The sequence below is a fragment of the Schistocerca serialis genome, chromosome 5, assembly GCF_023864345.2.
Source record: "Schistocerca serialis cubense isolate TAMUIC-IGC-003099 chromosome 5, iqSchSeri2.2, whole genome shotgun sequence".
Lineage (NCBI taxonomy): Eukaryota > Metazoa > Arthropoda > Insecta > Orthoptera > Acrididae > Schistocerca > Schistocerca serialis.
This window is the reverse complement of record NC_064642.1, coordinates 11581183-11593838: the sequence shown is the minus strand read 5'-3', so window position 1 is coordinate 11593838 and position 12656 is coordinate 11581183. Positions and strand designations below refer to the sequence as shown.

Below are 12656 nucleotides of genomic sequence, written 5' to 3'. Positions count from 1 at the left end.
GCGGAACCCTTCTGACGATTGCCTCCTACACACTGCCGGTCAAGAAGGTGACATCTCATCAGACGGCATGGATGCTGCGCCTGCTGAGGATATAAGTGGTGTAGACGGTTCACTTGCCCATACTACGAGTGCCCAGTTACTTCTTGCACCACAAACGCGGCAGGTCGCGTCGATGGATGGCGCTCCGTCTACCTCTACCAAAGACGACGTACGTGAGAGAGATTTAGGTGCCGATCAGCTACACAGCATCGTGTTGCACCCACTGTGGTCGGACGATGTTGAGGAACTTCCTGAAGAGGGCACGGGTGACAGGGGAGGGGGCGGCATTGGGGATGCCACTCCTAGCGCGAAAGACTCATAATTTGTAACGGGTTTGGTGGGCCCGGCATCTCTTGCGGTTAGCTTTGATTGCCATGGCGTCTACCCTGTGTGAAGAGGCTAGGCAGCACTCCTTTCGCCTTGCCACAATCAGTATCAACGCGATAAGGGCACCACACAAACTGACAATGCTACAACGCATGCTTGATGCGGCGGACATCGACGTGGCCCTCTTACAGGAAGTATGTGTCGCTAGTTTCCCTGACTTCTACGGATATGCTGCCCACATCTCCCACGCCTCTTCTACCGATTGTGGTGCGGGACGGTTTGGCAGCTACGGACGTACTGTACTTACCGAGTGCAAGAGCCATGGCAGTAACTGTCAACGGTGTACGACTCATCAATGTATATGCCCCTTCAGGTTCAGGGAGACGGAGAGATCGGGCCCGCTTTTTTTCGGAAGATATTACGCGTCTATTTATGGGCCGCATAGACGATATGGTGCTCGGATGAGGTTTTAACTGTACATTATCTCCGTCTGATCAGCAGCCACATCACGTCCCGTGTGCGGAATTGGAAATGCTAGTGCGTGACCTCCACCTGATTGACACGTGGCGCCACATCCGTGTCCCAGCTCCTGGTTACACCCATTATATAAACCATTCATCAAGTCGGTTGGACAGGATTTACGTCACAAGCACCCTTTCGACGGCGACGAGAGGAGCAGAGCTCTGGCCCACTGCATTCACCGACCACACGGCCTATATTTGCACCATTGCCCTCCAACCTGCACGTGTGTGGCGCAGTAGGCCCCCCTGGAAACTGAACGTCGCCCATCTGGACGAGCCGGCATGTAAAGGTGCTGTCGAAGAGTCGTGGAACGCGTCCTTACAGCGTCGTGGTCGTTACAGAACGACCCTCAGTTGGTGGATTGAATGTGCGAAGCCTGCTCTTAGGCGCACCTTCATGGCTTACGGCCGGGAAGCGGCGGCATGGAGGAAGAACACGGAAAACTTTTATTACACCGTCCTACGGGAATGTCTTGCTATGGAGCCCTTACCTGACAGGCAGATCATAGTCAATCACGCAAAAGCGCAGCTCGTCTCCTTAGCACAGTCATCATTTACAAGGCGCGTGCTCCAGACATGATACAATCAGAAAGGCCATCTACGCACCACGTCCTCCTAGAACGCAGGAGGCGCCGTAGGGCACTGGTAACCCACATGATAACCGACGACGGTCGACACGTGGTAGAACAAGCACATATAGCAGAAGCCTTCTATGGGCATTACGCTCAATTTTATTCAGCATTGCTCCCTGATATGGCGACGGTAGACACCGTTTCAGCACATGTCCACGGCACAGTTCCACCAGACATGGTACCGACTTTACTGGGAGAAGTGACAGGAGGAAGTGCTCGACGCCATTGGTAAAGGTGCTCCCCATAAATCACCAGGAATCGATGGGTTACCATTAGAGTTCTATCGAGCCTTTAAACAACTGTTGCTACCGTGTTTGATTGAAATTTGCCAGGAATTGATATCCCCGGGTATAACATTGCCTGCACCATTCTTGGAAGGTCTGATTGTCCTCATCCATAAGCTGAAGGGACGGAATCATGTCCGCGACTATCGTCCCTTAACGTTATTGAACAGCGACTTCAAGAAATTTTCGAGGCTGCTATCAGAACGTATTCGCAGCACACTATTGCACGTCTTGTCCGGCGATCAGACGTCCTTGGGGGGAACCAACAACATCAGAACTGCGTTATGTCGTGACAGAGATCTCACCTCCCTCGCACGGGTGAGACGTTTGCCGGCAGCCCTCGCGTCTATCGACTTTAGCCAGGCTTTTGACCGTGTGGGCCACACTTTCCTCACGGCCGTTCTACGGCGCAAGGAATACCCCAACCCCTTTATCACAGTGTTGACACGCCTACTACATGGTGCAACTTCTCGAGTTCTTGTTAATGGAAGACTGACGGCACCCATGCCGATCCGCCGATCAGTACGACAGGGATGTCCATTATCAACATTGTTATTTACATTGGCCTTAGAACCTTTGTTGTGTGGTCTCCGAGACAGGCTCACTGGGAGACAGTTCGGCGGCTCCGTCTATCGTTGCACCGCATATGCGGATGATTTGATGATCATCATGCGTGGAGCTGACGACATGGCCGCGGCTTTGGACTGGATTGCAACCTACGGTACAGCTTCTGGTAGCCAAATCAACGTTGACAAGTCCGTCGCCTTGAGCATCGGGATTGGGCTATCGCGGGACCACATTGCCCCCTTACGCTTCAGTGATACTGTACGCTGCTTGGGCTTAGATTTCATGAACGACATGCGACGCGCGACGACGCTCAATTATCGACGCCTTCTTAACCAAATTAGGGCTGGAATTGCAAATCAGCGCTTGCGATCCCTCAACATCGTTCAGCGGGCGTATTATGCCAATGTATACCTTGCGTCCCGCATACCGCACGTCGCCCAAACGCTACCCACTCCGAAGCCCTTGGCTCGTAGCATTATGGCAGCGCTGGGATACTTCGTCACCGCTGGTATGTTACTGAAGATCAGATACGTATCTCTTACCCTCCCCAAGGAAAAAGGTGGTCTCGGCCTAGTTAACGTCCACGAAAGGGCCATTGCCCTCTATGTTAACTCACATTTATGTCTTGTCCTACGAGCCTCACGAGTCTGCTTCTGACGGCGCTACGACCTGCTTCACTAAGAGCGCCGGTGCCACTGCAGGACATCCCAGTGCCCCTCTTTTATATAGGACGTTTCTATTTAGAACAAAGTTATTGCAGTGTCGCGCTCACGACACCACAAATGGCCACAACTCGACGCCTATATCATGACATGCTGCAACGCCGCCCCCTAAATGTGGTCGAACTAAAATATCCTGACGTACGGTGGCGCGTGGTGTGGAAGACTGTACACGATGCCATGCTTGATTCCGATGTTGTTTCCCATTGCTACGTAGTCGTTAATGGCAAGCTGGTGACGCAAGAACGTCTCTACAATATCCACATGGCAGTATCTCCCAATTGTGTGGGTTGTAAACAAGTAGATTCTGACGAACACCGCCTCAGCTGTGGAGAGACGGAACCGGTTTGGCACCTAGTGCGGCAGATGCTGGCTTATCTCTTGCGAGTTAGGCCGGAGCATATATCTGCACGCACGTTATTGTTTCCGGATGAGACATTTTACCCCAAGACTCGAACCAACTCCGTCACCAGGATACGTGGACATGTAGTCCATTACCTCTGTCGTGACGGGCACAAGAATTTCCTTGACTTCTGGCTCTATTTGCAAGAAAGACATCATGCTATTTCCGGGCATACCAGATATCCACAGTGCTTCGCAAACTACCTATGGAGTGCCTTTCACAGCCCGCCGTGCAGCTGGAATGTTCCAGGCAGTGGCAGATGAGGTCAGAACGAACTGCAAACGAGCATATACTGAACAATCTTTATCAGTGGGCGCAGTCGCTGGGGAGCCTAACTACGACGTGGTAGCTTTCTTTTCATTTTATGTTTCATATCTTCGATGGCGTCTTCATTCTGTTTTAGTTTTCCAGGCTTGATTAACTATGACTGTTCGCACATTGATATCTATATAAATAAAAAAAAGATTAAAAAAAAGTGGGCAGGAGACCTGCGTTCGAATCCAAATAAATACACAAGAACAAATAAAATGTAATAAAGTATTATACCCTTTCCTTTCTCCTTTTATTTTATTTTTTTATATAAAGTTCAGAGGCATATTTAATTTTTGTTCGTTGGCGGTACCTGAAGTGGTGGCGAACGGCCGTCCTAGTTAGCCTTAGGATGAAAGTGGCGGTGGCACTAGCTTTGTTTTTGTTTTCAAGCTAGATAGGTTTTTGGGGGTAGTATGGGTGATAGGGGCCAACGCCTGAAGTGGAAGAGGTAATAAAAAAAAATTTAAAAAAGGAAAAAAAAGGAAAAAAAAGCGCTACAGTCAGGAACCGAGCGACCGCTATGGTCGCCGGTTCGAATCGTGCCTCGGGCATGGATGTGTGTGATGTCCTTAGGTTAGTTAGGTTTAAGTAGTTCTAAGTTCTAGGCGACTGATGACCTCGGAAGAAGTCGCATAGTGCTGAGAGCCATTTGAACCATGTTTCTGATGGAGATCAGAATCGCGACACCCAGCGTTGAAATCACGTGGTTTCCTAATGGATGGCCAAGGAAAACATTTCAGACACAAAGACTTCCAGAATCGATTCGAAAACACCTGAGTAGAGGGAGTGGAGGGTTTCATTGAAACATCCCTTTTTCTGGGGAGTCGATTCCCGCACATTCTGCCATTGAAAACGACAGGTTTTTAACAGCCTTTGACATAGCTGATCGCCTCGGACGTTTAAACCCTTCTCTAAGGACATTGTGGGCTGCAACAGGATTGAACGTGGTCGTATCCCTTTGGAGCGCAAAACAAATACAATTTTTGTCTCATTTTCAAAACCAGTGAACGAAATTTGAACGTGATCAGAAACATCAGAAGGTACTGATGGTTTTTCAATCCTCCTGTTTTCAACCCCGCTGTGGAGTGATCGTGTGAAAGTGCAACATTAAAATATGCGTGGATAAAACGGCAAAGGATCCCTCTAAGGCCCTCCAGGTTCGGAAGTACCTCAATTCCACCGTCGCACTTTTGTCGCCTACATTAGTTATGTTCCTGCCGGTTAGATAACCCTTTCGACTCCTCCTGGGTAGGGTTAGTTAAATGTTCCACAGATCTTTGCAACGATCCTTTACCGAAATTATGTGGAACGACGCATTTTAAAGGATGTGCATACATGATAAGTGTTAACATTAATGAACACATTATCGTTTATACCAGTATAAACTGCAGGTGGCGTTGGGAGAAAGGAAGAGGAAGGGGCTGTCATTGTCACTTGGAATTTGTCCTCAACAACATGGACCAGTTTTAAAAGAACAGTGACATTCGTGATTATAATACCACAAGAAAGAAAGGCTTACACTATCCCCTACTTAACCTATCTTTAGCGCAATGTCTGACAGACAGCAGTAATAGTTTGAAAAATAAACTGACACTCCTTCACATCAGTTACCATACCATACGTGAATTCTTGAATAGGAATAAATATATGTATATGTGTAATATATGCATTTTGTGCTATTTAAAGGAATGGATAGTTATTAAAAATTTTAAGCTTAAAAAAGAGGCCTTGATTCATGTGTGCATTTCTTGTGCACTTGAAACGTTCCACATCATAACGGTTACCGTGAGATTGATCAATGTCACAAGTAACTAACTAACCTGCATCGGGACTTTGTGTGGAATCAGCAGCGAAAGAACAGACACCACGCTTTCGTACAATAAATTATCGTTTTAATTTGTTGTTTGTTTTTGCCTGCTTTCTTTCGCTAGGGCACATGCCAGGCTAAACTGGTGTCGAAGTATCTAAGAGGCTCATTCGTAACTTTCTCAACAAAGTTGCATGGGTGCACTTTGCTGCTTTATTCACGCACGTAAGCATGGAGAAAAACAGGAGGGTTGAAAGGGCATCATCACCCATAGCCGCTTCGCTTCACATTCAAATTTTGTTGGCTAGTTTTGAAAGCGAGACAAAGGTTGAGGTCGCGCTGCACTCCAAAGGAGTGCGTTAACGTTCAGTGTGGATGTAGCCCCATAGCGTCCTTAGACAAGTGCTGAGACGTCCGAGGAGTCAGCAGTATTAAAGGTTGTCAACAACGTCTTCCTGTTGGTCAACACACTGCGATATGTCGTTCTCAACAGCGAAATGTCTGTGAATCAACTTCGCAGGGAAAATGAGGTGGTTTCGTTGACGCCCTTCATTGGACCCACTGACGCGTTTTGGAGTCATTCTGAGCTTGTGTGTGTGTCTGAAATATTTTCCTGTTCCACTCATAAGAAAAGCGCGTTATTTTAACTCTGGTTGTCTTGGCTCTGACCTCATAGCAGAGGCGTCCAAAGAAGGCGTAAAACGTGGATAAGAGCAGCTGTGAAGACCTTCCCATGCCGTGACAAATTGGTGGTGGCACTGGGCAGAACTGTGGTGAAATCTGGCGCCCTTGTGACGTCACAGATCCACCTCACAGTTAACGTGAACTTTCGAGCCGTGGCCTTTGTTTCACACGTGTCGACACCTCGGCGTTTGAAGCGTCAACGGACCAGGGGGTGACGTCACAGGGCACCGCGCTTTTGCACTACCACAAAGGAAGGTAGTAGGTAACTTTGAGCCAAATTTCAAACTTATGCGTCATAATGGAAGGCAATTGCCAGATTTGGGAAAAGCGATCCTCTGATTCTGTTGCAAAGTGTACGCATCTTCTGCAACGTATACCACATTAAACCCGGCACCACAGGTAAAATTGCTGTTAATATTAAAGCGTCCAACAGATAAACATGTACCTATCATTAGCTGTGAAAATATGTAGATATTCTACTGAAGTAACTTCCCTCTGATGCAGGATATACAAAAGTTTCTGGACGAGGCCACGGACGGAGCGATATACTTCAGTATGGGCTCTAACTTGCAAAGTGCCCACTGGCCTGAGGAGAAGCGGTCCGCCTTCCTGAAGGTGTTTTCGCAGCTGAAGCAGCGAGTCCTGTGGAAGTGGGAGACGGACTCGATGCCCGGCCAGCCGCCCAACGTGAAGACGGGAAAGTGGTTGCCGCAGTCCGACATACTGGGTGAGTCGCACCACCTCTCGAACCAGACCACGACGCAATAAATAAGCAGCGGTAGCCATTCCACCTTTTATATGGTAATTTTTTATTTACACTTGTACAAACATGTGGAAAACATTGACAAGAAGGAACAGTGTGACAGGAGATTAGTTAAGTCTTCAAGGAATAACATCCATGATACGGTACTCGAGGAAAGTGCAGGGGGTGAAAACCGCGGGGGAAGGCAGAGATCGGAATGCTCGTATATACAATGAACTGTTGAAGGCATAGGGTGCAAGTGGTACTCCAGGAATGAAGAGCTTGGCAGAGGGGGTCAGTTCGTGGAGAACCTTATCAAACCGGTCATAAGAGTCATGAATAAAAAAATAGAACACATTCTCTTCCCTTCTCTGCGGCCGCAGTGGACAGTTCAAAAAGAGGAAAGAAGCCATAATAAGGAGAAGAATTGGACAAGGAAACTATAGTCTAGTGGTAGCTTGATATGTGTTCGAAAGTAACATATTTTAGACGACGAATACTTGTTTCGGGATAAACTGAATGTGGACGAAGATTATTGTTAATTGGACTATTAGCTACAGAAATATGCAGAGTAAGACTCTGTAACGCAGAAAACAATTATGTCTTCCGAGAAGTTACCCGATACCATGATAAGAGGGCTATTCGGAATGTAAGGAACGATAGGTCGCGAAATGGAAACCACAGTGAAAACCAAAACTGTTTTATTTGCTACAGTTAGCTACAACTTCCAGATACTTATCTCCATAGTCGCCGATCCGACTTACACGTTTGTTGTAGCGTTGTAGCACCTTTTCAGTACCCTGATTACAGAATGCCGCCCCCAGTGCTTTCCGTCAATTCTCTACGGCAGAGTTTCCCAACAAAATTTTCTCGAGGACCCCCTCATCGAGCATGATTGGTACCTTGTCATATGACAGTTTCAAGTACCTATGAAGCCAAATTAAGAGTCTTTTTATACGTTTTCTATTTTTGGTACTTAGAAAAAAACATTAACATATTCATTATTGAAAACATATTGAGCAGCCAAAACAAAAGATATGTTATCATACGAAATATATTTAATATATTTTTTATTCTAGTTGAATCTTGCGGACCCCTCTAGCACAGCTCGCAGACCCCTGGGGGTCAGCGGGCCACCTGTTGGGAAACGCTGCTCTACGCTGGCCTAGAGCTCCTTGTCTGTGCCAAAATGTTGTCTTCATAGCCAGCGGTTCATGCGAGCAGAGATGAAACTCATAAGGAGAGAACTACCGGCTGTATTGTGGGTAATCAAACATTTCCAATTGAAAACGATGAAGGAGCATCTTCATTGCTCCTGCAGAATGCGGCTGAGAATTGTCTTGAAAAAGAAAACGCACGACAGTTATGTAATGTTGGTTGTATAGCTTCAGGTGAAATTTCTCACTAGGTCCTCATACTTGCCGGGAGACACTATTGTTCTAGGTATCTTTATGTGCTCCCTGTGTGTTCAGATCTAAAAAGAACGACGCAACGCTATCGATGGGCATACGAGAGACACTGCCCAAAACACCCGTGCAAAACTTCTTCGCATTTTCACTGGGGTATCCATTTCGCGACCGATCGTTTCTTACTTTCCGAATAACCCTCGTATTTCATGTCATTGCTGAATCGGTTTCTGTCTAGAAACTATACTTTCTGGCACGTAAACGTTGTCACTGCCAGCACAATCTCTCACAGAGAGGTCTCTGTGACATTCCTTTCCGACAGCGCCGTGCAAGCAGTTATAATTTTGTTGTTAATTTTCGCCACTGTTATACGCAGATTACACTCTTTTAACATTTGGAATATTTCGTTTGTACCGGCTGAGGCAATATTTCCTTCCGAAGTCAAAATCACAGTTTTATTTCGTATTCTGCAATTAAAGCACTGATGCGTTCTTCGGACCATGTTGCCATATCCTGCCTTCTTCCACAACGAAACCACTCAGACGCTTCACCTCTTGAGAGCAGACGTGTGAGCGAATGCTTCGGTTTCTACAGGCCGCATTCATGTAACGTTGCATGCACCGTGAGGTACCGGTGTAGAGGTCCACTTCCCAGCTATGGTTATCTGGGAAATTTTACCAGATGCGACGTTCCCTAGCCTGCTCTTACTTTATTACAAGCTGTTTTCCACCAGCCACACACACGTTAAGTTAAGCTTTATCATCAGTCGCTATTAAAATACTACACACTTTCGCATAAGGTGTGTCCAAGGAGTAACACGCCCTTACTCAAGCTGTAGTCAAGTGAGTTGGTGTCGTCCGACTCACCCAGCCTGGGATCAAAGGTCTAGGAGAAAGGTCACTGCCAGGTCCCATGACATCTCATTCCTGAGAGTGACCTGGAAAGCCCAGCAGAATGACAGTGTTACGATTAGTGGCGTGTAGGATACTGAAGACCAGCAGAGTCCAGCAGATCAGGATCAAGAGATGAGAACAGTTAAGACATTTTGATAAATTAAATAAAAGCTCTCTTGTGATTGCACAGAATCGTGTCCTCGAGTAGTGAAAGAAGAGGTGTAAGTGCCTAGGATGAGTTAGTGATATTATCAAAGACACATGAGGAGAACAAAAGGGAGATGCAAGAATTTATTGAGAACGTGAACGCCGCATTTGGTGAGGTAAAAAGCGAGGATGAGACGCTCTTATTCCAGTATGTGAAATCCAAAACCACAGGGGATGCCTGTAAGGGATATGACTGGTTAGTGGGCTGAGATAAGAATCATTTTAGAGAAGGATTATTATGTCAAGAGAACGATTGAATTTGATGTGTGTAGGATATTTAGATCTGGACAGCGCTCTGGGAAATCAATAGCCATCTGCATAAATAGAATACATGAGGTACCCAGATCATTCAGAGTTGCCATAACTTAACGGAAGGAAAGCAGTTAAAAGGTGCAGTGGAGTTACTTCACACACTACGTTATGCTTGTTTCATTCAGAGAATGGCAAATGAGAAAATACAGCCTACTACGGACCATGTTTACGTGTATTAAGCATCTGGAGGCTGCGGATCCCTATAAACACAAAATTTTAAGAATACAGAACATTGTGCACAGTAGAGGCGAAGACATTAGCATAACCGATTCAGCTGAAATAACAAAAGAAGAGGTGATCGTTTTAATATCTATGGGAGAAAATTTGGAAATTTGTCTTTGGCTAATGGGACCAAACTGCTGAGGTCATCGATCTCTAAGCTTGCGCACTACTTAATGTAACTTAAACTAACTTACGCTAAGGACAACACACATACCCACGCCCGAGGGAGGACTCGAACCTCCGATGGGGGCAGGCGTGCGGACCGTGACAAAGCGCCGCAGACCACGCGGCTACCCCACGCGTCTATATGGGAGAAAAAAAGAAGTTTCTAGGGGAACATCATTGGCAGTGTAATAATAATAATAATAATAATAAAGGATACGAAATACTACATCTGTGGTAAACTGGACGGGTGTAGACACACCCCTGGGCAAGAGGAGCGGGGAGGTTCCAAGATTTTTGTTACCATCGTGATGAGTCAGAGCGTCCACATGCAATGCGTACCAAAATAACAGCGTGTGAACATGTTAAAGGTATTGACATAATGCAAAATACTATAGAGCTAAATGTTTTCTGTGTGTTTCGTGTGGACATTCATCGTATCAGTGTATTGAAAAGCCCAGGGGACGAATGACACAAGATGGCAAACGAAGCCGGTGGTGAGCACAGCAGCCAAGCATCACCACCGTCAAATGGCCTAAGGGTGGGGTGGTAAGCAGCGGGGCAGGAAATGAGGTAATGATGGCCGAGTCATGTGCTTGCAACGGTCGAACTGATCGCAGCAACAGTTTATGTTACCTGTAAAGAACCACTGACGTACGTCACATGCTAACAGGGACATGTAAACAAAACATTGCTGGCGCACATTTAACCAGATGTCACTATGAGTGCATGTTCCCCATGATTATGGCGTTCTGTTATTGTGTGTTTCCCATGACTAATGGGTTGGAGAAAATGAAATATGACATGGAAACAAAGCGTTTCCAGACCCACGTTGACATAACATGATTTCTTCGTCTACATGCGAAAAAAGTCCTGCAATTTGTGCCGTAGATTTTTGTTACACCCTGTATATATGCGATCTGTATTTCTTACAATTTTTTTGACAATTCTCCTCTTCTGTTGCCCTCCTGGCATTGTGAAATTATGCATTAGGGCTTTGGTTTCCGGTAACAGCTGTACGTTATCTGTAGCTCCTTTAATTAATATATTACATTCTACATTCCTAATGCTAAGTTCCTACACCTATATTTACAATGCAGTGCTGCCCTCAGTCCTACCTGTTTCACATCGTGAAATTTCCCGTTTGCTGTCCTGAGATGTTACCAGCTTCCAGGTTGTTCTAGTTATGCTGACTTCCCCTTCATGATGGTAATGTATACCTGCGGACGTCTTTGTCGTGATGAGAATGTCCTCAACCTTGTCGCCCTCTCAGAGCATTTGACAACTGTAGGTTTGCCACAGGTCGGCGATAATTTGCTTATTCCCATAACACTCCGTTTAGTTTCGTGAGATGGATACGTCTTACAAGAAACTGTGACGTCTTCCACCTTAGGGAATACACGTAACTGTTCATTAGCCGTAAACTATGTCCATAAACTTCTGTTTAACAAAATTATTTTCTTAACACAATTACCAGTTATGTGAGTGTCTTGCAAAAACCTCATTTCACAGTGCTCTTGATCACACATTGAGATCAACCCAGACGTTTGTTTACATATACTCCTTTGTTTATCCATTTTTTCACACACTCACTGATCAGGCGATAACTTAGCGCACAACACCTTAGAGCTATTTACCAATAAATGTGCAACCTCTGGTCGTATGTATGCGCATTGTTCTGTGCCAGATGTCAATTTAGTTGGTAACGATAACATTTTATACAAATTAAACTTCTTATTGTTTGTTAGTGTAGTACTAATTACATACCCTGACACACCAGTCTTTAACATAGATGCAGATCCATAACTTGTAATTGTAAAGTAGGGTTTCCAGTACCTTTAAGGGAAGAATATGGGTACATACTGTTACAAGTTATAGATCTTGACGTATTTTAACAAATGATGTGTTAGATTCTGTAATTAGTGTTTCACTAACTAAGAATAAGGAGTACTCCCTGTTCTGCGCTCATAGGTGACACACCGCGCCTGGTACACGTCCACCGCGGCGCTAGGGGACCACAGCACAGTTGCGACGCCTGAGGATGGGCTTATAAGAGCCCGAAACCGGTCGTGTAGTAATGAAAGAACTTTACAACTGTTGTATAATGCTCAGCTGCGGATGTTCCTCCGACAGGATCGATTGCAGTATAAGATTAATTATTTTAGTTATTGTATTTGTGTGCAATTCAAAATGTAATTGTAGTAAATTATAAAAATTGTTTGATGAGCCTGATGGAGGGAACTGCTGTCGTTCCATTTGTATAAGCCAGAGCCAAATGGACTGTGTTTACTTGCAGGGAACGGGGTAGTGGTTGCATATGAAATTTGGATGACAGAGTGTTCAGAAAAAGTAGACGACTATATGCTGTTTTCTTTCAGATGTTGTAAAAGGAACAACAAACGTACAACTTTCATTGT

General features: G+C 45.6%; 1 protein-coding gene across 1 annotated transcript in view; it reads left to right on the top strand.

Moving 5' to 3' along the window:
• The window catches only part of LOC126481702 (UDP-glycosyltransferase UGT5-like), a 72689-nt gene that overhangs the window by 47757 nt on the left and 12276 nt on the right, over positions 1-12656 (top strand). The window contains exon 5 of the mRNA XM_050105650.1: positions 6800-7022. Within this exon, the coding sequence (XP_049961607.1) occupies positions 6800-7022 (223 nt within the window). The remainder of the gene's footprint in view (positions 1-6799; positions 7023-12656) is intronic.